The sequence below is a fragment of the Pan troglodytes genome, chromosome 18, assembly GCF_028858775.2.
Source record: "Pan troglodytes isolate AG18354 chromosome 18, NHGRI_mPanTro3-v2.0_pri, whole genome shotgun sequence".
Taxonomy (NCBI): Eukaryota; Metazoa; Chordata; class Mammalia; order Primates; family Hominidae; genus Pan; species Pan troglodytes.
Genome location: NC_072416.2, coordinates 18,705,413 through 18,729,880, shown reverse-complemented (window position 1 = coordinate 18,729,880; position 24,468 = coordinate 18,705,413). Strand labels below are relative to the sequence as shown.

At 45.2% G+C, this 24,468-nt stretch overlaps 1 protein-coding gene across 6 annotated transcripts in view; it reads right to left on the bottom strand.

Annotated features, from left to right (window-relative positions):
• The window catches only part of LOC129135305 (BOS complex subunit NOMO1-like), a 62,321-nt gene that overhangs the window by 26,964 nt on the left and 10,889 nt on the right, over window positions 1-24,468 (bottom strand). For all 6 annotated transcript variants that reach the window (XM_054668959.1, XM_054668964.2, XM_054668961.2 and 3 more), the window contains exons 5-16: window positions 22,680-22,786; window positions 20,387-20,459; window positions 16,788-16,940; window positions 15,758-15,895; window positions 15,336-15,425; window positions 12,047-12,152; window positions 11,713-11,863; window positions 6,185-6,359; window positions 4,646-4,787; window positions 4,217-4,348; window positions 2,681-2,817; window positions 715-802 (exon numbers count right to left, since the gene is read on the bottom strand). In XM_054668959.1, the coding sequence (XP_054524934.1) occupies window positions 715-802; window positions 2,681-2,817; window positions 4,217-4,348; window positions 4,646-4,787; window positions 6,185-6,359; window positions 11,713-11,863; window positions 12,047-12,152; window positions 15,336-15,425; window positions 15,758-15,895; window positions 16,788-16,940; window positions 20,387-20,459; window positions 22,680-22,786 (1,492 nt within the window). The remainder of the gene's footprint in view (window positions 1-714; window positions 803-2,680; window positions 2,818-4,216; window positions 4,349-4,645; window positions 4,788-6,184; window positions 6,360-11,712; window positions 11,864-12,046; window positions 12,153-15,335; window positions 15,426-15,757; window positions 15,896-16,787; window positions 16,941-20,386; window positions 20,460-22,679; window positions 22,787-24,468) is intronic.

Genomic DNA, 24,468 nt, shown 5'->3' with positions numbered 1-24,468 from the left:
GTTGTGCAACTTGATAAATTTACTACAAATCATTTTATTGTACATCTTAAATAGGTGAGTTTTATGATATGCAAATTCTGCCTCCAAAAAAAGCCATTATAAAAGAGAGAGAGGGTTGGGTGCAGCAGCTCACACCTGTAATCCCAGCACTTTGGGAGGCTGAGGCGGGCGGATCACTTTAGGTCAGGAGTTTGAGACCAGCCTGGACAATGTGGTGAAACCCATCCCTACTGAAAATACAAAAATTAGCCGGATGTGGTGGCGGGCACCTGTAATCCCAGCTACTCAAGAGGCTGAGGCAGGAGAATCGCTTGAACCCAGGAGGCGGAGGCTGCAGTGAGCCAAGATCGAGCCACTACACTCCAGCCTGGGTGACAGAGCAAGACTCCATCTCAAAAAAAAAAAGAGAAAAAAAAATGAGAAGGAGCGAGAAGCCACTGAAAGATTTTAAGCAAAGTGGGAAATGATTCAAATTTTAAAACAGCACTATAAAGAGAGGCCATTGGCCAATGGTATATTTTTGGAGGTGAAAGGGCCCAGTGGTCTCTACCCAACTCAAACCCAAGACAGACAGAAAAACAAGAGCAGGTTGAACACACAGAAATTGAAAGCTTGATGCAAACAGAACCAAGGTAGAAAAAAATGCCTTCAAAACCATCCTCTGGTGCCTTTCCATTTTTCTAATTCATGGCACATCAATCCTTCCAAACTTACCAGGCTTGGACAGGCAGAATCGGTTGACTCCTTTGGAGAGGTTATAAATCCCCACATTCTCACGCCCATTTCCATCCTGATAAAATTCCTAAGGGAGCAAAGCCAATACAATGACTTACTAAGAGAGATGAAGACACCAAGATGATTAATAATATTTCTCTTTCCAAACCAGTCATCTGTTTTGCCCATTAATTATTGGAGCAGTTGGGTGCCACAGGAAAATTAAAAACCTCCCAAAACTTCCAACAAAAGTGTGCTATTTTTCATTCAATCAACTAATATTTATTGAGCACCTGCTATGTGACAGACACAAGGCTGGGCCTTGGAAGTCATGACCATGGCTCCTGCTCTCACAGGGCTTATGTTCTAATACAGGAAGACAAAATCAACGCATCAACAAATAAATTAGTGATCTCAACTGGTCAGTAACGAAGCTGTGAAAATAAACAGGAAAGCAAGAGAAGAACAATCCCCGCCTAGGGGTCTTTAGCTCGCTGGTCCCAGGGCACATCTCTCCTGAACAATAGGGCTGCACCTGAATGAGGAGGAAAAACCAACGACACGTGTTTCTGGAGAAGACACAGCACTCCAGGCAGAGGGGAGAGTATGTGCAAAGGCCCCGAGGAGGGAGTGAGCTTGGTGTGGGACTGCAGAGGACCACTGTGGCTGGGGCCCGGCGAGTGAAGGGACAGTGGGAGGAGATAAAGAAGGGGTTAAGAAGTGTCAAAAAAAAAAAAAAAAAAAGGATCTTATTACAAGAGAGCTGGAAATCCACTCCACTGCTGGAAGGGAAAGGTTTCCTAAATATCTATCACTTATTATGAACCGGATATTAATCGATCTCCTATAACAAATCGACCTGTCGAGTTTTTGTAATTAAGCAGTTAGGGGAGTAAGCTGGCACATGAAACACCAGTTCCAATTCTTCTAGCTTCTCTACAGAGAAACTAAGACCTGACGACGACATCTGCCGCCGCTCGACATCAAAACATTATAGAAATTCACGAAGGGATCTACAGAGGTGCTCCCGAAACCCATTTCACACTGCCTTTCAGGCCACAGAGACCACAGTCAACCAGAAGCTAAGATCCTGTTTACAGCTTCTTCCCCTGCGCTGGAACAAATACACCAGAGAAGGTGGGGCACAATGGCTCACGCCTGTAATCCTAGCACTCTGCGAGGCCAACACGGGTGGATCCCCTGAGGTCAGGAGTTTTAAGACCAGTCTGGCCAACATGGTGGAACTCTGTCTCTAACAAAAATACAAAAAAAAAAAAAAAATTAGCTGGGCATGGTGGGACGCACCTCTAGTCCCAGTTACTCGGGAGGCTGAGGCAGGAGAATCGCTTGAACCCAGGAGGCGGAGGTTTCAGTGAGCCGAGATTGCACCACCGCACTCCAGCCTGGGCAACAGAGCAAGACTCCATCTCAAAAAAAAAAAAAAAAAAAAAAAAAAAAAAAAAAATATATATATATATATATATATATATATATATATATATATATATCAGAGAAACTCACTTGGCAGTACAGAGCGGTGTACACCAAGGACACTTTGATACCTAAGAGGGTTCACTTAAGCCCTGCCATAACCCTGAGAAGTAGGTATTAAGATCTCAATTTTCGGTGAAAACTGAGGCTGAGAAGCAGCAAATGAATTTACCCAAAGCTATTATTCCTAATAATATAAAGCCAGTGTGCTCTGCACTGTACCAAAGGCCACCCCGAATCACCAGTCAGATTTAGCGTACGGCCAGGACAAGGAAACCTCCTAAATACAGGGGTCCTTCCACTGAGAGAGTATAAATGCTTCCTGATTATGCGTTGCGTAACAGGTGGGCGAGTGGAGAGGCAGAAAAGGAAATCTGACTTGCCTACGTTTACAATATGCCTGGGATGTTAGTCTTTCTTGACATCCACAAGGCGAGCGTTTTTCCAAATAAGAGACTCCGTAAGCCGTACATACCAGAGTGATGGCGTGAGACAGGGAACATCTCAGCATGTAGCCCGTCTGCCTGAACTCAACTGCAGACACGTCATCCTCCAGCACTTCCACCTCCAGGCTCTTGTTCTTCCAGCACCAATCCTCATGCATGATGCTTACTGCAAAAGCAAACACCAAAAATGGACACGTGGGCGTGGAGCACACCACCTCCCTGCACGCCACCAGAAACAATGATCATGAATTAACTAATTTTAAAAAGCAGGTGTGTATGTAGACATAAAGATAGAAATATACACATACATATATTTATAACTAGCAGTATTTGGAATAAATTACTGCTAAAGAAAACCTGGAGTCGAGCGTGGTGGCTCACGCCTATAATCCCAGCACTCTGGGAGGCCGAGGCAGTTGGATGGCTTGAAGGCAGGAGTTCAAGACCAGTCTGACCAACATAGCAAAACCCCATCTCTACTAAAAATACAAAAGTTATCCAGGCATGGTGGTGCATGCCTGTAATCCCAGCTACTCGGGAAGCTGAGGCAAGAGAATCTCCTGCACCCAGAAGGCGGAGAGGTTGCAGTGAGCCAAGGTCACGCCACCACACTCCGGCCTGGGTGACAGAGCGAGGCTAAATTTCAAAAAAAGAGAAAGAAAAACTCGAACCAATGTCCATTACATCAAGAAAGAAATCTAATGGGGCCTGTAAGATCAGGCTGCAAGTAAGGTATTCAGGGATCCACAAACTTTTTCTGCAACTCTTTTCAGTTTTGCAGGCCACATGCTTTGTCAGCCTCAACCACTCGACTTGGCCACTGTTACACACGAGCAGCCATAGAGAATCCATAAACAAATGGGCAAGGCTGTATTCTAAGGAAACTATGCTTATAAAAAAGGCAGTTTTTGTAGTCTGCCAAGCCCTGCCATAACAGAAAATATTAATATAATTCCAGAAAAGCAGTCTGTTTTATAAGCTATCCACTGCCAGCAGCCCCAAGCTGATTTCTGAAAAAGCAGAAATACAGGCAAGAAGTGGCTTCTTAAGAAGGGCAAGGAAAAGGGAAGTAACATTTGTGGGCACCAGCTACTTAGCTGGCTCTCTGCACAACGGGCTTTATAAACTTTACTTCTTTTAGTCTTATATTCTGCAGAAAGGGTCTATTACGTCTATTTTACAGATGGGAAAACTGAGTTTCGGGGAGGTCAAGTACCTTGCCATGGCCAGTACTCAGCACCAGTACTGCTAAGTTAGTAGAACACATCAGTGGCACTATTTCACACTCCTTTTTCTGGCCTTTAGAAATAAAATGCCATAAGTCAGGGCACCCTCCCTTAACAGAAGCAGCCAGTGGGCTGTGCTGACAAGGTGGCGGTCAGCTCAGGGCCTGGACTCCTCCATGCTTGTCCAACGCTAAATAATGCCGTCAAGGTCACGAGGCAAAGACGACTTAAAGCAAGGAAAGGTACATGGTCGTGATACAATTTGAGACCTGAGTTTTAGAAAGTTTACAAAGACAAGAAGTGTGTGAGGGCCACAGGATGTTGCATTCCAATTCTTACTTTTGTATTTTCCAGGGAGCACGTTGTCAAAGGTGAAAGTCATGGCGTTGACCTTGCCGGAGAGCTGGAGGCTCCGCTTCTCACCCTGGCGGCTCAGGGACTGTAGAGTCACCAGCAAGTCACCGCAGGTGTCTGCAGGGAAAAGAAGGGAGGGCCCCATGTGACCCCTCATAAGGCTTCAGCACAGGTTCGAATCCTAACCCTATGTAATAGCTTCTTGCTACTGCTGAGCTCCTAAGAGGCAGTGGCCGGAGGCGGACGGAGTGCTTCTTTCAAGCTAACATGCACCCACTTGACTCCAAGAAGCCTCCCTCGCACGCAGGTGATCAGTAGCAAACAACAAAGGCAAAAGGAAAAGTTTCCCAAATCCCACTCCTACCGGCTGACTTCTTTGAAACTAAGTGTTCTTACTTTCCAGTGATATCTTACCCAAACAAGAGACTTTCCCAGAAACTGATGCCAAGAACTGTACAAAGGCCACATCCATCACCGGCCTGTCGGTCACAGTAAGAGGAAATGTCTGGGGTTTCAACGTCAGCCCTGCTCTGGTTTCTGCCTCAGGAACCATCACCTGCGGAAACGTGGATGGAGCGTTAGAGGCTGCATTCGGGGAGATCTTCCCCCTGACCTACAGGGCGCTAGAACATTCATCTGGGACCAAGGCTAAAGAGATTTTGAAGGCCAAAGGTTCGTTTCCAGGCCGATTTTACAATCACAACAAATCCACGAATAACTTGTGTGAAGTAAACACAGTTCTACCCAGATGAAAAATTAGCCTCAACAGACCCATGTGTATGAACAAAAGTCTATCTGGCCTAATTCCCCACAGGCACGAAACGCGGACACGCCTCACTTACATACTAGAAACCATACTACATCCCAGTCACTTTTCCAGGCTTCGGATCACTTGTAGCATAAGCTCTGAACCTGTCAACACTACGTGGATGACACTTTGGTGGAATTAAGTCATTTTCTTCCTCCTATTGTTCTGTGTGCCTTTCATGGGCTAAGAGGAGGAACAGGTGAAAGTAGCAGCGGTCAACTCTTTCATCCCTAGTAAAGACGACACTGCCCTTCCTTGGAGAAGTCCATCATGCTTCCGAAAGGGCTTCCAAAGACTTGTCAATGTGGACGTCTTCGCAAGAAGCCAGCTACCATCTAATCAAGGCAGCTGTCAACCCACACACCACGCTGTTCTGTGGAAGCAGGGAGAACGCAATCTCCTACCCTGATTCCCACAGAGGGAGGGACCCCACTTTGCCCTAGAGGAGAGCAGAGTCTAACAGGGAACCTTCTCGGCCCTCTCCCTTTGTGTTATTTGCTCTTCCACAGGGAGGAAGGGCAGCTGCTGATTTGATGGGTGAGAGCCCACGGAAACAGTCTCTCCCCAAGGGCAGGGCCACTGCACTGAAAGGCATGGTGGGCTGACCTCTGCTCTGTCGTGTCTCTTGCTTGCTTGGACCAGCTGTGGCTTGGGCCTTCACCATGGTGATGAGACCACAGGCCAGACCGTCTCCCCGTTCTCGGCCTGCTTGAATGGATAAGTCGCGTGGTCCCTGCCTAGCCATCTTGAAGTCAAGGCAAAGCAGGAAATGGGAAGCTCCATTTTGGCCTGGGGTCCCAGAAGCCACGCACTATGGCCATTTTTGAGCTGCCATTAGTAGAGTTCATTTTTGGTGTCCTCTTGGACTCATCGACATTCTACAGCAGCCAGAAGCCTGAAGGTAGAGGAGTGACTGGCAGCCTGATACTAATAAACATCAAGACTGGAAAAAAGAGAGGCAGATGGCATTATTTTTTAGCTGGATGCCTATCTGACTCTCCTCTACTGGTGCAGGATTGTAAAGACTTAGAAACAAGAAGTTGGAAACTGGAATGCTCCTTCTCTAACCCCACTCAACCTAATAACCCTTCTAAAAATCACTGCTTTTTCTCAAAACATTTTAAATTTAAAACAATGCAACGCACCTGCACTTTGTAAGTCCCTGGTTTTGCTTTAAAACAAAATGATCCATGAGCATCTGTCTCCACGGTGACCAAAGACTTGTCCTTGTCTTGAGATGACAGGACAACTTTGTATTTATTCATCTGCTTGACGGTGTCGGGGAAGCGAATGATTGATATCTGACCACAGACACTGAACCTGCAAAGAGAAGACCATTCATTCCAGCACGAGGACTCAATTATAACAGGAAAGGCTCTTATCGACCAAAAAAGATGCAGCCCTCTCCCAGCCCTTGTTCCTGAGAATAGTCTAATCTTAATGAAGAGACAGAATGCAGTCCAGATGATTCTGGTTTTAAAAAGCAACCTTCATTCTGGTTTTAAAAAGCAACCTTCAGAAGCAAGACTCGGCATCTTTCTACAGAACAGGGGCCCGTAGTGGGGCTGTTTGTGTGTTCCGGGTGACATCTGGCAATCCCCCACTGCAGAGGCAATTTTAAGAAAATCTGCAGATAATAAAAACGTTTCAGGTAATTGGATCATTGACAGCAGAGCGGCCTTGGACTGAGAATGTGGGCTAGCCCTTAAAAGCAAGAGCTCTAAGCTGCCTAAGAAACTGTGGCATTACCAGGCCATCAAATAAGTCAGGATTATCAAAGACGTCTTCCTTGCTTGTGATTATATATAATACATGGATGAAAGCAAACTGGGAGATTGGAACAGAAAAGGTAATTAAGTTAAAAAATGCAAAGCTAAAATTGAACTCCTTGGGAGGTAGGAGCCACAAATGTAACTTATAACTGAAAAGCCCTATTAAGGTAATGATTCAGATTTGAGATTCTAAATAAGGAGTAAGGTGTTGCAAGGCATCCCTCGAATAACACATGAGAGGCCCCCCTACAACGACCATCATCCTTGGAGTGCTGGTCTTCATTTCTGAAGCAGCTGGTGTGTTAAAGTGTAATAGTACATCCTAGCTGGGGGTCACAGTTGTCTTTTCAACTGTTCCTTTTAAAGAATCTTCAAGAATCATTTTAGATAAAAATTAGTTACTTTTGACATAAAGATAATCAAGAATGTTGGATTCTGACAATTAGGGGTACATTAAATGTTGGAACCACCACTCCGCCTCAAATAAAAAAACAGTGGAAAACACAAGGAAATGGTGGAAGATTGTGTATGTGAAATCTAGGAATCATGAAAAACACAGCCATTTCTTCAGAGTCAAGGGACTGCCCAGCCATATGAGCTCACTATCTCCAGCATGGGTCAGCAAACTACCACCCAAGGACCAAGTCAGGGCCCCCCTCCCGTTTGTGATGAACTGCAAGCCGAGAAAAAGAATTGTACACTCTTAAGTGGTTAGAGTTAAAAAAAAAAAAAGAAAGAAAGATAATGTTTCACATGTAAAAATTACATGAAATGCAAACTGTGGTGTCCAAAAATGTAGTTGTGTTGCGCTCTGCCCATTCATTTACAAATTGTCTATCTCAGCTGTGGTCCTAGAGACCGTATGGCTCACGCAGCCTAAAATAGTTATTCTCTGGCTCTCCACAGAGAAAGTGTCCCAATCCCTGACCTAGCATATGCATTTTGGTTCTCACATTCCCCTACTGTGAACTTTCAGAATAAAAGGATGGGAAGCGAACACTGACACAATCATTCCCAAGGACCTGCCATATTCTCTTGATTTGTGTACCTGTCAGGGGACACATCACCTTGTCTATTTCCTATCAAATCTCTTTGCCTCCTTAAGTTGTAAATATTTGAACCATAAGATCTGTTTTAGCCCATATTCTTATTAAAAAGAAGTGCCTATTCTCCCTAAACCTCAAATCTATACTGGCTTAGTTTGGAAAAATAAACCAAAAGGGTGGTAGAAAAAGGTTCCGTTATACTGAAGCCCTTAAAAATTGATTTGTATCAATAAATTCTTTCAACAGGGTTTAAATACATATATGGACAGAAACAGGTAATATTGGTGGATATTGAGAGAAATCTATTTTCACAGTCATTTGGACAGAAGCCAAAGAGTTTGTTTTTACAATAAATTGAGTAATTTTTTTATTTTACTTTAAAGGAAGACTAGGCACCATGGCTCAGCCTGTAATCCCAGCACTTTGGGAAGCCGAGGCGGGTGGGTCACTTGAGGTCAGGAGTTCGAGACCAGCCTAGCCAACACGGCAAAACCACATCTCTACTAAAAAATATAAAAATTAGCCTGTAATCCCAGCTACTCAGGAGGCTGGGGCAGGAGAATCACTTGAACCCGAGAGGCGGAGGCTGCAGTGAGCCGAGATGGCGCCACTGTACTCCAGCCTGGGCAACGGAGTAAGACCCTGTCTCAAAAAAAATAAAAAGGAAAAGAAATAGTAAGAAGTATCAGTGTGCTAAAAAGGCAAATGTACTACGTCGGCCAATAAAAAAAAGAGATTTTCCAAAAATGTTCAACAAATGCTATTTTTCTTTCTTTGACTCAAATACTCTACTTTAAAGGAGAAAATAAATATATTTCCTCCATCTCTGTGAACAGCACCTTGTCCATCTACCCAGTGGCTCAAATAAGAAACCTGTAACCTCAACAGCACAGGCCTGTGGGTGTGTTCTCCATGTGACCTACCAAATCCATCTACTCCTCGCTCCCTCGCCTGCCAGCCGCCTGGGCCCGGCCACTACCATATCTCCTCCAGACAACCACCACTGCCTCATATCTGGCCCCTCCATTCACACCATGGCTTTCCTCCAATCCATTCTCCACACAGCAGCCAGGAAGAAAAACAAACTTTTTAAAGTACCATGATCCCTATCACTCCCTTGCCAACTGATAACTCTTTTTTTTTTTTTTGAGACGGAATCTCACCCTGTTGGCCAGGCTGGAGTGCAATGGTGCAATCTCAGCTCACTGCAACCCCTGTCTCCCGGGTTCAAGCGATTCTCCTGCCTCAGCCTCCTGAGTTGCTGGGATTATAGGCGTGCATCACCATGCCCTGCCAACCTTTTGTATCTTTAGTACAGACCGGGTTTCACCATGCTGGCCAGGCTGGGCTTGAACTCCTGACCTCATGATCCGCCCACCTCAGCCTCCCAAAGTGCTGAGATCATAGGCGTGAGCCACCGTGCCCGGCCAACCAACAGACAACTCCTAACGGGTTTCCACTGCATTAGGGAGCAAAGCCCAATCCCAAAGCAAGGCTACAAGGCCCCAGAGCTCCCTGACCTCACCCACCTCCTCCAGCTGCGCAGACTGCCTTTCAGGTCCTTCCTATCCTATGCAGGCCTCTGAGCATGCTGCTTCTCTACTAGGGAAGATTTTCTTTAGCTAACTTTTAGTCTCTACTAAGGTCTCTGCAACCCAGAGAGCCTTGCAGAGCTCCCACTCTAAATTAGCTCTTCTTGCAGCACCCTGATCTCTTCCCTGCACGACACTTGCCATAATTTAGCAGCATAAATGTATTTGTCTTTTTTGTCTTTTTTTAAAATCTTGTTATCTTTTAATTTTTATCTCTTTATTTATTTATTTTTAGACCAGGTTATGAAACTAGCTACTTTTTGCATTTTTGGTAGAGATGGTGTTTTGCCAAGTTGCCCAGGCTGGTCTCAAACTCCTGGGCTCAAGCGATCCGCCCACCTCCGCCTCCCAAGGTGCTGGGATGGATTACAGGTGTGAGGCATTAAGCCTGGCCACAGATGTATTTGTCTTCAGTCTGTCTCCCTGGTAGGGTGAAAGCCCCATCTCTGGAACACTAGTTTGATTAATTATTAGGTACGAAGCATTTTTCAGTGCCTCATCTAGAGTAATTGCACAAAGTGTTTATGGAAGGTGGGAAAGACTTCAATCCAAGAATTACTTTCTGAGGGTAATTTGCTTCCCTGTCTTCCATTCACCACTGGACTCCTTGACCTCGACCTCCATCTGTCTACAGAAAAGAGTCACTGTGGCCTCCTCAGTGATCAAGCCAGGGGACTGTGTTCACCAGGGCTCAGCTCCCTGCACCTCCCTGTTGGGCACCACCTCCTACCCCAAACTTACTTTCTTAGCTCCTATGACCTCATGCTCCCTAGGTCCCCCCTGGGCCACCTGGCACTCTGTTTTTGGCCTACTGTTCTTCTAATTCTACCTGCACATACATATTTGAGGTCCTGGCTGCCACCTGCAGCCGAATCTTCAGGATTGACCATCCATCCAAGCGCCTATTGAAGAGCTCCACCTAGTGGTCCTACAGACCAATGTGGCCAAATCTGAACCCTCATCACCTAACTGGCTTCTCTTTCTGTCCCCAGCCATCACACCTCTCAAGCTGGGCACCCTAAATATCTCACCAGTCTGTCCCTGACTTCCCTACGAGGCAAGCCCTTGTCGTCTCTGCTTTCAGACCTCCTGTGCCCAAGTCCTGTCCCCTTCAAAGCCACTCTACTCCATGCCATTGTTTTCAGAATGCCCTATTGAAAACAATGATCAAAGCTTGTTAAATTAATGCTCAAAACCACTCACGGCCCGTTGGCCCCAGTGGGAGAAAGCCCCTACGCCCTGGTGGGGTGTGAGGAGGTGCTATGGGGTTGGCCTCATCATCACCTTCACCTGCCAGTATATTCTGCTCCAGTAGCACCCAGCTTTACACCCGCAGCCACCTCATGCTGCTGTGAGACTGCCTGACTTTGCTCATGCCGCGCTTCTCCCAAGCAGACCCTGCACTCTCCTTCTAAGCTACTGTTTTGTGAGCACCTGTTATGTCTAAAGCTGTTCTGCAGGTTACATGCAGGTGGATCTGGGATCTGACTCCAAAGCCCAAGTTCTTGGCACTACACAATCTTGCTTCAGATGATGCTAAAACCACATGAATTCAACCACAAGATGTCCCTGCCTGTACTTATAGTATAATGAGTAACTACAAGCAGGAAGAACTACACCAATGACCTGAAGCATCTTCCAATAAGCTTTCTCAACCAACAATACCAACTTCCAAAAATCCTCAAAGATTAAGCAAAGAGGGGTCCTGTGAAAGATCGTGAAAGTCAGACATGAAAGATTTTTTAATTTCACAAGCCCATTTTAATTTGAAGCAAGGGACTTTTCATTAAGCATCCGACATGTCAGTACCTTCAGTTTGTAAGATTTAGAACTAATCTTTCTTGGCCGGGTGCAGTGTCTCACACCTATAATCCCAGCACTTTGGGAGGCCAAAGCAGGCAGACAGCCTGAGGTTAGGAGTTTTGAGACTAGCCTGGCCAACATAGAGTGAAACCCTGTCTCTACTAAAAAATACAAAAATTAGCTGGGTGTGGTGGGGCACGCCTGTAGTCCCAGCTACTTGGGAAGCTGAGGCAGGAGAATCACTTGAACCTGGGAGGCAGAGGTTGCAGTGAGTCGAGATGGCACCACTGCACTACAGCCTGGGCAACAGGGCAAGACTCTGTCTCTCAAAAAAAAAAAAAAAGTACTAGTCTTTCTTAAGTTCTTAAGCTCGGCAAGACACACAGATCACAGGTCATTTTGTTCTACACTGGCTGCCAGCATATTTACTGGCGCTTCCAAATCCACACGATAAGCTTACCCCGTTGCAATAATGTCAGCCAGCTGAGGTGTGTTCGGTGCAATTTTGATGGTGACCGTTTCAAAGTAGAGGTGCTCTTTCTGAGCATGGATGGTGTATGTCCCTGTGGTTATGTTCTCAAGGCGGAATGAGCCATCAGCTTTTGTTTTAACTGTAAAACAAAAACACACAAACAGAAGATAAGCCAAAAACAACAGTGTATCCTTACGTGTACACCAGAATACTTGAGACCAAAAGCTGCCATGTTCTCATATAGTCATCAGTTCCTCTCCATTTCTCTCTGTGATCCAAAAACAGCGCTGGCCATCAGCCTGGGGCTGCTGTGTCAGCCCACCTTTGATTTGGTTATTCAGGGTGACTACTGCTTCTGGAACACCATCTCCTTCGGGTCCGTTCAAGACCCTCCCGGTGACGGAGAATCCCATGACGTGGAACACGGGCTAGAAAACAAAGAACAAGAAGAAGGTGCTTGAAGGTGCTCCTGTGCCAGAGCCACAAAGCCTCCTTCTGCTGCGCCGGCCACCACCTACCATGTCTGCTCCTGCCGCCCACTTCCCAACACTCAGTGCCCCGGTCCTGTGTGCCAGCCGGGCTCCCTCTCACTTTACCCACATCTGTCTTCTCTGTTGTGTTCCCAACACACTGCTGAGCGTCAAACAACAGAAAAGTCTAGAGACTTACTTCCCTCGTTAAAAGGTCACTGACTCAAGCTTCTAGAAGCCCCCCACCCTTACCCCTGTGCCATCTCCTCCCCTCCAGATGCCCCCATTTTGGTGACCCACGTCTTCCTCCAGTCTCCCATGCACACCCCGGCATCACTTCGGATGCCCCGCCCCGCTCCTCCAGCATCGATCAGTCCTGTGGATTCCACCTCTGCAAGGTCTCACGTGCCCCCTCCTGTCTTTCCACCACGACCTGAACACAGGTCCTTATGAAATCCACCTAGGCCAGGCGCAGTGGTTCACGCCTGTAATCCCAGCACTTTGGGAGGCCGAGGCAGGCAGATCACTTGAGGTCAGGAGTCCAAGACCAGCCTGGCCAACATGGTGAAGCCCTGTCTCCACTAAAAATACAAAAATTAGCCAGATGTGGTGGCAGGCGCCTGTAATCCCAGCTACTTGGGAGGCTGAGGCAGGAGAATCGCTTCAACTCGGGATGCGGAGGTTGCAGTGAGCCAAGATAGTGCCAGCCTGTGTGAAGCAGCAAGACTCTGTCTCAAAGAAAAAAAAAGAAATCCACCTAGACCACCCTCCTCCACCACCATCACTGGCTCACACGTGGTCCCATGCTCCATGTGTCTGTGTCTGTGTCTGTGCCCCACTCGCCTGTGAGCAGCACACCTGTGCTTTCTCTGCAGTTACTGAGTTCCAGCCCTGATCTGTGTATCCCCAAGGTCACCACTGCTAACCTATTTTAGTATCTTCATCAAACTTACCAGTATCTGAAATGTCCTCGTTCAATTTCTTAGTTGTCTCCCTCCCACTAGCATGTTACCTCATGGAGACAGGGACTTTTTCTGTCTTAGTCACCTGGTACACAGCAGGCACTCAATAACTGACTCCTGAATGAATGAATGTGTGCACGCACGTGTGCAACAGCATTTGAGATGAAGCTTTAAATAATTAAATGACTTCCTTTTTATGCAGGTAGCCCTTCTTTTTTATTTTTTTCTTCAGCAAATGGTTTCTTAGTGATGGTCTCACATGACAGGTAGTCCTTCTTGATCTTTCCAAAAAGACATGTTTCATTCCATGCATTACCTACTTATTAATTCACATATGTACTCAACAAATATTTTTGCTGGGCACCTACTATGTGCCAGGCACTAAATCACATGTTAGGAAAACAGTAAAGAATAAGACACGGTACCTGACCTCAGGGAACTTACAGGGCCCCATTCCCTGAAATTCCATTCATCATTTTCAAAATATGTATTTGGCTGTAATCTGGGAATAGCTGTCTCTGCTCACCTGCCCCCATCCTTCTCTGCAAGCTACGAGAAGCAAAGTAAAGGCTTCATCTTCTTACCCTTCTCTTTCCCCTCCAGTGTACAGCAGAACGGTCAAACACTCCACTGAACCTTAAAATGCAGAGTCTGCACCCCACTGTGCATATGACCTAAAAGCCCGCTTCTGCCAGTTTAAGCGATTTTAACACAGTACTTTCAAATGTAATATTAAGAGAAAATGATTAAAATATAATTGCTTCGATAACTCTAACATTGGGTGGTCCACTTAGGAGAGGCTGTTATTTTCTTTTGGGATTTGTTCTAGCTAGCCAATTTTCTACAGTAACCATTTTCTACTTCTGTAATTAAAGGAGACGTAAGTGAGATGAAAAATACATTTACCATTTATGTGAGGGTCTAGGCAGTTTATCAAGCCATGTATCACACTGCCCATTCCTACCATCACGGTCCAAGCTCTGCCAGTTCTCACCTGGTTTACGGCCATGGCATCCCAACTGGTCTCCCACTTCCACCCTGACACCCTGCAAACTCTCCTCAATGCAGCTGCCAGAAGGATCACGCCACTCCTCTGCTAGGAACCTTCCAGTGGCACCAATTCTCACCCAGAGTTATAGGCAAAATGGCCCACCAAGCCCTGCACAATCTGCCCTGTCACCTCCCTGACCCTCTTTCCGCCTCCTCCTTCCTTGCTCATTCCCTCCACTCCAGCCACCCTAGCCTCCTTGGGATGCCCCAAACCCTTCAGCACACTCCTGCCTCAGGACCTTTGCACGTGCCGTTCCCTCAGTCTTACACACTCTTCCTGCAGGAGTGAAGTATGGTTCTCTTGTTCTTTCCCTTCAGGTTGTTGCTCAAATGTCACCTTCACAGGGAGGACTTCCCAAAAACACCCTATGTACAACTGCAACCCCTGTCTCCACCCTGATACTGTACGACCTCCTTTCTTCCTTTATTTTTCTAGAGAACACTTATCACCTTCTACTGTACTTTCTAACTTATACATCTATACATGTATTGACCCTTCCTGTCATTAGAACATGAGGTCTAGCCAGGTGCGATGGCTCACACCTGTAATCCCAACACTTTGGGAAGCCGAGGCAGGCAGATCACTTGAACCCAGGAGTTAGAGAACAGCCTGGGCAACATGGTGAAACCCCATCTCTAACAAAAATACAAAAATTAGCTGGGCATGGTGGCACGCGCCTGTGGTCCCAGCTACTCAACAGGCTGAGGTGGGAGGATCACTTGAGCCCTGGAGGCAATGGCTGCAGTGAGATGAGATCGTACCACTGCACTCCAGCTTGAGCCACACAGTGAGACCCTATCTTAAAAAAAAAAAAAAAAAAAAATGAGGTCCACAGGGACAAGCATTTTTGCCTCTTTTGGTCACTGCTGTATCCCCAGTCCTGGATGGTGCCTGAAACGTATGTCACTGGCAATCAATAAATATATTTCACTGAATGAGTAGATTTAACTAGGAATCCAGCTCTCTACGATAAGGACACCATGTGTAAGAATATAATACCAGATGGCATTTTTTCCAACAGCCCTTCCAGATAAAATAATTGATTTTTTTTTAAAACATGTTCGCAATACCTGTGCCTAGGGATGGGAACTCAAACACCTGTCCCTCCAGAAGACAGAAAAGCCTTACCTCGATTTTCAAGCTGTCATGCTCCACTGTGAAGTCAAGTCTGGAAGGCGCCACATCAAAGGTAATCCTCTCCCCTCGATAGAACGGAATCTGGAAGGAAGAGTCTGTTAATCACTAAGAACCACTAACATGATCAATCAGCAATATTAATAATCGATCTAGCAGCCCACAAATGACAAGGGGTTCAGACAGACCAAGAGAAACATTCATCATAACTGTTGCAGATTCGAAAAGAGGAAGCCTTGCCCTTTTTGTAGCTATTACGAAGGGGTGAGTGTCTCATCTTAAGTAAGTTACTGCTTAACAGCGTGTTCAGAGAACTGCAGGCCAACCATCTTTTCCTTTAACACCCAAACAGCATTGGCTTTTACTGTGTCATGAGAGTCCCAGACATAAACAGAACGGAAATCTGCTTCACTCACCACAGTGTAGCCCCCACTTGGCAAGGAATAGAAAGAGAACGAGCCATCTTCTCTGGAGACCGTGTAGCACAAATACACCAGACTCTCGTCTTGGGGCTGGAACCCAGGCACTGGTGAGACATTGCAGCCCAGGACATCCTATGCCAGGGGGTAAAAAAGACAAAACTTCCTTTTCCATTTACATGTTCTGAATACCATCAATTAGCCACATTATAGGAAAATTTTTTTAAGTTTCATGTCAATATATGTATTTCTGAAATCTAAGACACATTAATACAGAAAAAAGGAACAAAAATCTTGATATTCAAGTTGCAAAGTTAAAAACTGGCACAGTCTTCCCGGGAAAGATGACACGACTGTCCTTCCTTATGATGGGTCACCATTCTCCAAATAAGGAAACGGAGGCTCAGGAAGGTAATGTGACCGGCCCAGGGTCGCACAGCTAGGAAGAGGAATTTGTTTAAACCTGAGATTTGTTTAAACCCAGGTCTGATTTCAAAGCCTGTGTACTTTCCATCACATACCACTGCCTCCCAGTGTAGATGTGCAATGTCTTGTGAGTCAACAGAGACACATGATATTCTTGAATTCTTTTTTTTTTTTTTTTTTTTTGAGACAGTCTCACTCTGTCACCCAGGCTGGAGTGCAGTGGCGTGATCTCGGCTCACTGCAACCTCCACCTCCTGGGTTCAAGCGATTCTACTGCCTCAGCCTCCCACGCAGCCGGGACTACAGGCACGTGCCAACATGCCCGGCTAATGTTTTTGTATTTTTAGTAGAGACGGGGTTTCATAATGTTGGCCAGGCTGGTCTAAAACTCCTGAGCTCAAGTGATCCACCCACCTTGGCCTCCCAAAGTGCTGGGATTGCAGGCATGAGCTACCACACCCGGCCTGAGACAGACGATATTCTTAAGTGTTAAAATGATAAATCAACTCAGACCTGCATTTCTTACAACAGTACGTTCTGGGCTATACTCCCCCACCCTCCTACCCCTCACACCATCTCTTTTGTTCTTTTCTTTGCTTACCTCTTTAGTTACTAAAGAAGAAAAGAGAAGAAACTTCACCCCTTTCATGGGCTCCCCATCACTTCGGACAGAGCCAGACACATTGTAGCCAGCAACGATGAGGGGACTGGCCGCATTGGCATTGGAGTTGGTTACACGCACTGTGGTGCTTGCCTGTAACAGAAAAAGATTTTAACCTGTAAAAAAATAAACACTAGCAAAGTGCCTAACAACATGAGGACACGCTGAAGCTAAAATATTAACTGGGAAACATAATCTATAAAATTGCTTATTCAGTATGATCACTTCTTTTTTTGAGACGGAGTCTCAGTATGTCGCACAGGCTTGAGTGCAATGGCGCAACCTCGGCTCACTGCAACCTCTGCCTCCTGGGTTCAAGAGATTCTCCTGCCTCAGCCTCCCAAGTAGCAGGGATTACAAGCGCTCACCACCACGCCCGGCTAATTTTTGTATTTTTAGTAGAGACAGGGTTTCACCATGTTGGCCAGGCTGGTCTCGAACTCCTGACCTCAGGTGATCCACCTGCCCCAGCCTCCCAAAGTGCTGGGATTACAGGTGTGAGCCACCGTGCCTGGCTTATCATTATTTTTTAATGCCCAAAATGAAGTGAAAGGAAATGAGGCAAAATGTAAATAACAATGATTTTGTCTATATGGTGCTATTTTACTTGTATACTTTTCCAGCTTCCAAAATTTGTTTCCACTGCTTTATATTCCTCTATATGTTCCAATTTTTTTAATGAGCATATTTTGCCTTTTTTTCTATTTTTAATGATATATAGTGTTAACTGAAGATTAGCCTAAAGCTGCCTCCTTACATATTTTAAGTTTGGCCTAAAGGTTTCTCTGTACGTGTTGCCAAGTCTCAGCCAATTCAAGCAGCCACCCTTCAACTACTCACAGGCAGCCAACTGTTCAAACCATGTGCAAATAAGACAAACGTCCAGCTGTAACCAATCCAACTGTTTCTGTACCTCACTTCCACTTTCTGTCCGTCACTTTCTTTTTCTGTCCATAAGCCCTTTCCAATCACGCAACAGTGCCACAGTCGCTGTAAACCTATTCTGGCTCAGGGGGCTGCCCAATTGACAAATTGTTCTATGCTCAATTAAACTCTGTTTAATTTGCCTTAAGTTGTTCTTTTCACAATATGTGTATATTTTTAAACATTTTTGTTAAGGTACAATAAACACAGAGAAAAGTGTACAGATTCTAAGCACACAGCACAGGGCTTGTCACAAATTGGGCACTGGTTACCCAACAGAATAGCACCAGCAAGCCAGAAGTGCCCTCACACTTGCTTCCGGTCACTAACACCCCAGGAGGATAAACATTATCCTGACTTCTAACAACATGCTTTACTTGAAAATCCCAATCTCATATTAATAAACTCAGATTCTTCTATGCAGACAATTAACATACAATGTAAACCTTAAAATCTCTTCTATTTATAAATGTGTAAGCTCTTTCATTTCGAATAAATTTTTTTTTTTTTTTTAGATGGAGTCTCACTCTGTCACCCAAGCTGAAGTGCAGTGGTGCAATCTTGGCTCACTGCTACCTCCACCTCCCAGGTTCAAGCGATTCTCCTGCCTCAGCCTCCCGAGTAGCTGGGATTACAGGTGTATGCCACCATTCCTGGCTAATTTTTTTCTATTTTTAGTAGAGATGCGGTTTCACCATGTTGGCCAGGTTGGTCTCGAACTCCTGACCTCAAGTGATCCACCCACCTCAGCCTCCCAAAATGCTGGAATTACAGCATGAGCAACTGCACCCAGCCTCGAATAAAATATTTTTAAATGTTGCTGCAGAAGAGAAAAACCCCCAAAACCAAAAGTCATAAACAGTAAGAAGAGACATCTAGGTGTGAAACTATCATCAATTATAAGTGCGTAAAACCTACAGAGTAAAAATAATAATAAAACATATAGAGTAGAAGCTGAAATACTGATTCCAATGTTTCTTTAGCAAAAATGAGATACAGCTTCAATACTAACACACAAGCTAACATGTCAAGATGTCCCTTAAGTCTTATTTTAATTTGGTCTTTCACGGCTATTACAGAACCTCACCTACTAGGTGGAGTTCCTTTTTTGATCTTTGACTATAAACTATTTCAGTCAAACAAAAAAAGATATGCTAAAGAACACTTACATACCTTCTAACCAGCTAAACAAATTTAAAAAAATACAATTCAAGATGCTGGCATACCCCAAAGTCCCCCTCCTCCCTCTTTCTCTAGAAGTCAGTATCATTTTGAACAGCGTCTGCTATTCCCATACATGTCTTCATAATTTTTCTACATAAGACCGTATCCTCCCTGTCCCTACTAAAAATACAAAAATTAACTGGGCATGGTGGCAGGTGCCTGTAACCCCAGCTACTCAGGAGGCTGAGGCAGGAGAATCGCTTGAACCCAAGAGGCGGAGGTTGCAATGAGCTGAGATCGCGCCATTGCACTCCAGCCTGGGCAACAAGAGCAAGACTTCATCTCAAAAAAAAAGACTGTATCCTTAGCTAGGGGCAGTGGCACATGCCTGCAGTTCCAGATCCCTGGGAGGCCAAAGTGGAAGGATCGCTTAAGGCCAGGAACCAGAGGCCGCAATGAGCCATGAATATGTCACTGTACTCTAGCCTGGGCAACAGAGCAAGACCCTGTTGCAAAAAAAAAAAAAAAAGACTGTATCTGGCCGAGTGCACTGGTTTATACCTGTAATCCCACCACTTTGAGAGCCCGGGGCTGGTGGATCATTTGAGGCTAGGAGTTCGAGACCAGCCTGGCCAACATGGCAAAATCCCATATATACTAAAAATACAAAAATTAGCTGGGCGTGGTGGCACATCCCTGTAATTCAGCTGCTCAGGAGACTGAAGCCGGAGACTCGCTTGGACACAGAAGGCCAAGGTTGCAATAAGCCAAGATCACGCCACTGCACTCCAGTCTTGACAACAGAGCGAGACTCCGTCTTTAAAAAAAAAAAAAAGACTGTATCCATAAATGATTATCACAAGTATTTAAAATCGTATTTCCTTCAACTCTGTTTTTAAATGTAGTTACATTAATATATGTAGCTCTGGTTCATTCATTACTGCTGACATACAGCAGCCTATTGTATGATGGAACCCCAATCCATTCTTCTCTTAAAAGGCATTTACATTGTTTACAATATTTTGCTATTACAAACAAAGCTGCAATAAACATTCTCATACATTCTCCTTGGTCACGCGTACCACAGTTTCTAGAATGTTTAGTATATTTACAGATTTCTGTTTCAGGCTAAAAAAAGAACAACAAATCAATCTCGTCAGGGCCTTCTGTTGTTGATTTAGTTTAAAATAGCTATAGTTAATAAATCAGATCTATTTCACAGCAGGAAGACAACACTGTCACCTAAAACTGAAACTAACACAAGCAACGTCTGCTACAGTGAGGAGTTACACCTTATAAATAACTACCAAACTAAACAACAGCACCATTGGTTCTTCATCTGGTCCTGGAGAAACCATAAATTCTTTTCATATCCTAAATTGAAAAGCCCTACATCTGTCCCAAGACCAGCATATTATTGGCATGGCTATAGACGTAGCTGTCACACTCACCTCTTTCAACGCCCAGGTTGGATGAGTTGCGAGGATTTCATAATCTCCAGGCAGAACTTTAAAAAATGCAAACCTAAGACATAAAAAATAATCATTTAACTTTCTCCAAACAACCCAAGTATTTCTAATTCTATGACTAATGTTGGCAGCACAAGAAAACAATGTTGGAATTATCGCAAACTTCCATTAGCTTGTTAAATGAGCATGAATGAAATTCAATCCTTCACTGTACAAATCTGCATAAAAGAGCGCTTATTGAGCACTTACTGTGTGCCAAGAGGGGTGCTCCATGTGCTGATCGGAAAGAGGAGTGCTTACGTCTCCCTCAATCTCAAGGATTTCTGGCATAAAACCAATCCTTGTAGCACAGCAGGGACCAGTCACAGAACATTCGACTGGGTTTGACAGAGGTGACAGGCATGAACTGACAAGGAGAAGGGGACAGGAGTGTCAAAGGAAACACATGGGAAGGGAGAAGTGGGGTGAAAAAGAACAGAACAGATGCACAGGCTGAGGGGGATGCTGACCCAAGATGATGCAAATGACACAGGGCAGGGTAAACTATCACAAGCTTTGAATCCCAGAAAAAAGGCTTTAGAGAAACACAGATAAGTCATTCTGGGTTTTTGCACAAAGCAACTGAGATAAGAAACCAGCAGCTGATGAAAATTACTCTACTAGCCATAGACAGACTAACACCAGAGTGAGCCGAGCTAAAGCTGGAAATGCTGCTGCCAGTATACTAACATGTTTATCCCTTCAAATTTGTAAGGCAACTGACAAATGAGGAGGCTAAGTCCAGTGAAATGAACTAGAAAATGCATTTGATTTCTTCTTCTGTGGTATTTTATTGTATCAAATCTTGCCTGCAATAACTGGATAGGGCTTGGAAATCACATTACTACAAGTATTGGTAAGATTGAGCTTCTATTTCATTTTCATAATAGCCCAGTGCTACATGTTTCATTGTTTCAGTTAGTGCAGATGAAAGGTATTTAGAAGGCTCAAGACACTATTTTTTTCTAGTAAGGTCAACACCAAATTACTAGCCCAGAAAAAAAATTACAGCTCCATATTCCTGCTACACACCAGGGCTGGAGAGGCACCAGTCAAGCAGAAGTAAATGTTATTTCAAAAATGAAAACTAGTTTCAACAATAATAACTTTAAAATTGAATAACTTATTGACAGACTCATTATAAACTTCTATTTTGCAATTTACTCAGTTTGTATATTAACGGAGTTAGTAATGATTTGAACGCTTTCGGAATTATCAGTTTGAACTATTCTGGTATTAATCTTGGCATATCTGTTAACATTTACAACTCAACTATATACATCCATTAAATAAATGCTTTAAATCTGACTCAGCAAGGTCAGCTAGGCATCTGTTCCAACTACAAAGCAGTTTTGCTATAATAATGATAATGATTTTTTCTAATCATAACTGAGCTAACCTATTTGAGCTAATATGCCAGGCAGCTTGAAGTAATAATATTAATTTCATCTTTCCAGTACCTTAGGAGATAGGTTCCACAATTATCTTCATTTACAAAAGAGGAAACTGAGGCACAGAGGGGTTAAGGAACTTGCCCTAGGTCAACCAGCCAGCAAATGGGGGAGCTGGGATTCAAGCCCAGGTTGGCAGGCTCCAGAGCCAGGCTGAGCTGCTAAATGAAGACCCACTAAGCCCCAGGCCTTGAAGCAGGTGCTTTATGGGTATTAACTCTTTTTTTGTTTGTTTCAGACAGGGTCTTGCTCTGCTGCCGAGGCTGGAGCACAGTGGCACATGAACACGGCTCACTGCAGCCTCAACCTTCCAGGCTCAAGCAATCCTCCCGCCTCAGCCTCCCGAGTAGCTGCGACCACAGGAGCATGCCACCACACCCAGCTAATTGTTTTCCCCCGTGGGACTCTACTTGATATAATTTTTAAAATTATTTGTGGAGATTGAGTCTCCCTATGTTGTCCAGGCTGGTCTCGAACTCCTGAACTCAAGTGATCCTCCCATCCTGGCCTCCCGAAGTGCTGGCATTATAGGCGCAAGCCAATATGCCTGGCCAGTATGAACTCATATTTAATCATCCCATCAGTGCTAGGCAAGATGGGTCAAATGGATTCCATTTCACATGTGGGGAACTCAGCACTCTGAGGGGCATGAACTCACCCAAAGTTAAGAGGCTGAATCAGGATCTGAACCCAGAACTCCCTGAATCCAAACTCCCAAACCCAGCTCCATGACCCCTGTCAGAGCCCGGCTCTAAGGCAACACTAAGAGACAGGACGCTACTCACTTTCCGCCAGGCTGTGTAACTGTGGACTGGATCTTTGCTTCGGTCCCAGTGTTTCTCAGAGACACCTGAACTCCCGCAGGACCCAGGGGCTGCCCTTTGCTGAGGACCTGCCATGGAGAAGAAAGTTAGGGTCCACCCAGCAAAGCACCCTCCTCTCAAAGCACTGGCAGCCCTGCTTACAACTCCCAGGTGGAGCCAGGAACCCTCTTTGGGTCAAGAATCCCATTGAAAAGATGATATAAATCATGGATATGTTTCCTGGGGATGAGGTAGGAGAGGGAACAGTAACAGTAAAATAAGACTCTATTTCAATGAATCTAAGACATCATCAGTTATAGATTCACCATTATTGGTCTGGGTGGGTGTGGTGGCTCACGCCTGTAATCCCAGCACTTTGGGAGGCTGAGGCAGGCAGACCACTTGAGGCCAGGAGTTTGAGACCAGCCTGGCCAACATGGTGAAACCCTGTCTCTACTAAAAATACAAAAATTAGCTGAACGTCACGGCACATGCTTGTAATCCCAGCTACTCCTGAGGCTGAGGCAGGAGAATCACTTGAACCCAGGAGGCGGAGGTTGCAGTAAGCTGCAATCATGCCACTGCACTCCAGCCTGGGTGACAGAGGGAGACTCCATCTCAAAAAAAAAAAAAAAAAAAAAAGTAAATATACATAAAAATAAAAATATAAAAATTAGCTGGGTCAGGCGGCACACACCTGTAATCCCAGCTACTGGGGAGGCTGAGGCAGGAGAATTGCTCAAACCCAGGAGGTGGAGGTTGTGGTGAGAGAGACTGCGCTACTGCACTCCACCTTAGGCCACAGAGCGAGACTCTGTCTCAAAAAAATAAATAAATAAAAATAAAAATAAAAAAAGATTCACCATTATTTTGCAAACCATCGATAAAGAAAAAACTACCCAAGATCCCCATCTCTAACAAGAAGCCCACACATACAGCTGGGATGGCAGGGCCTCCCCCTCACCGCAAAGGTAGAGGAGAAAGAAGCCCATCATGAAGAGAAAGACAGGAAGGAAGGAAGCACATCTCAACCTCAGGCACAGGGCGGGTGGAGGAAAAACGACTCTCCCCTGAGAATCTGAATCGCGGGAGCTGGGGCACACACCCATTAGGACTCTAAATTCACACCATGGCGGTCCAAAAAAATCTCAGGACTTAAATGATGGGAATCCTCCTAGGTAAATGTCAGCAGATGCACGCTCTCTCTGGGAGAAGCTGACTTCAATTCACCCACAGGGACAGCAAGATGCCACAAGGCTTAGAGAGTGCGTCCTTCCAATTCGGCATCCCTGTAAAAGGCCATCCCTGACATAAACACTAACAGCGGCTGGGTGCACAGCTTACACCTGTAATCCCAGCACTATGGGAGGTGGAGGCAGGCAGATCACCTGAGGTCAGGAGTTTGAGACCAGCCTGGCCAACACAGCAAAAGCCCATCTCTACTGAAAATACAAAAATTAGCCAGGCATGGTGGCACACACTTGTAATCCTAGCTACTCGGGGGGGTGAAGGAGCGGGAGGGTGAGGCAGGAGAATCACTTGAACCTGGGAGGTGGAGGCTGCAGTGAGTCAAGATTGCACCACTGCACTCCAGCCTGGGCAATAGAGCAAGACCCTGTCTCAAAATAAAAAATAAAAAAATAAAAAACACCAACAGCCTATGCTCTGGGAGCAGAGGGGATGACCAGCAACCTCAATCTCACTCCTAAATACACCTGCTGCGTTCTACACAGGATGAAGTACAGAGTTCACAGGCTCCCTTGCCACTTAT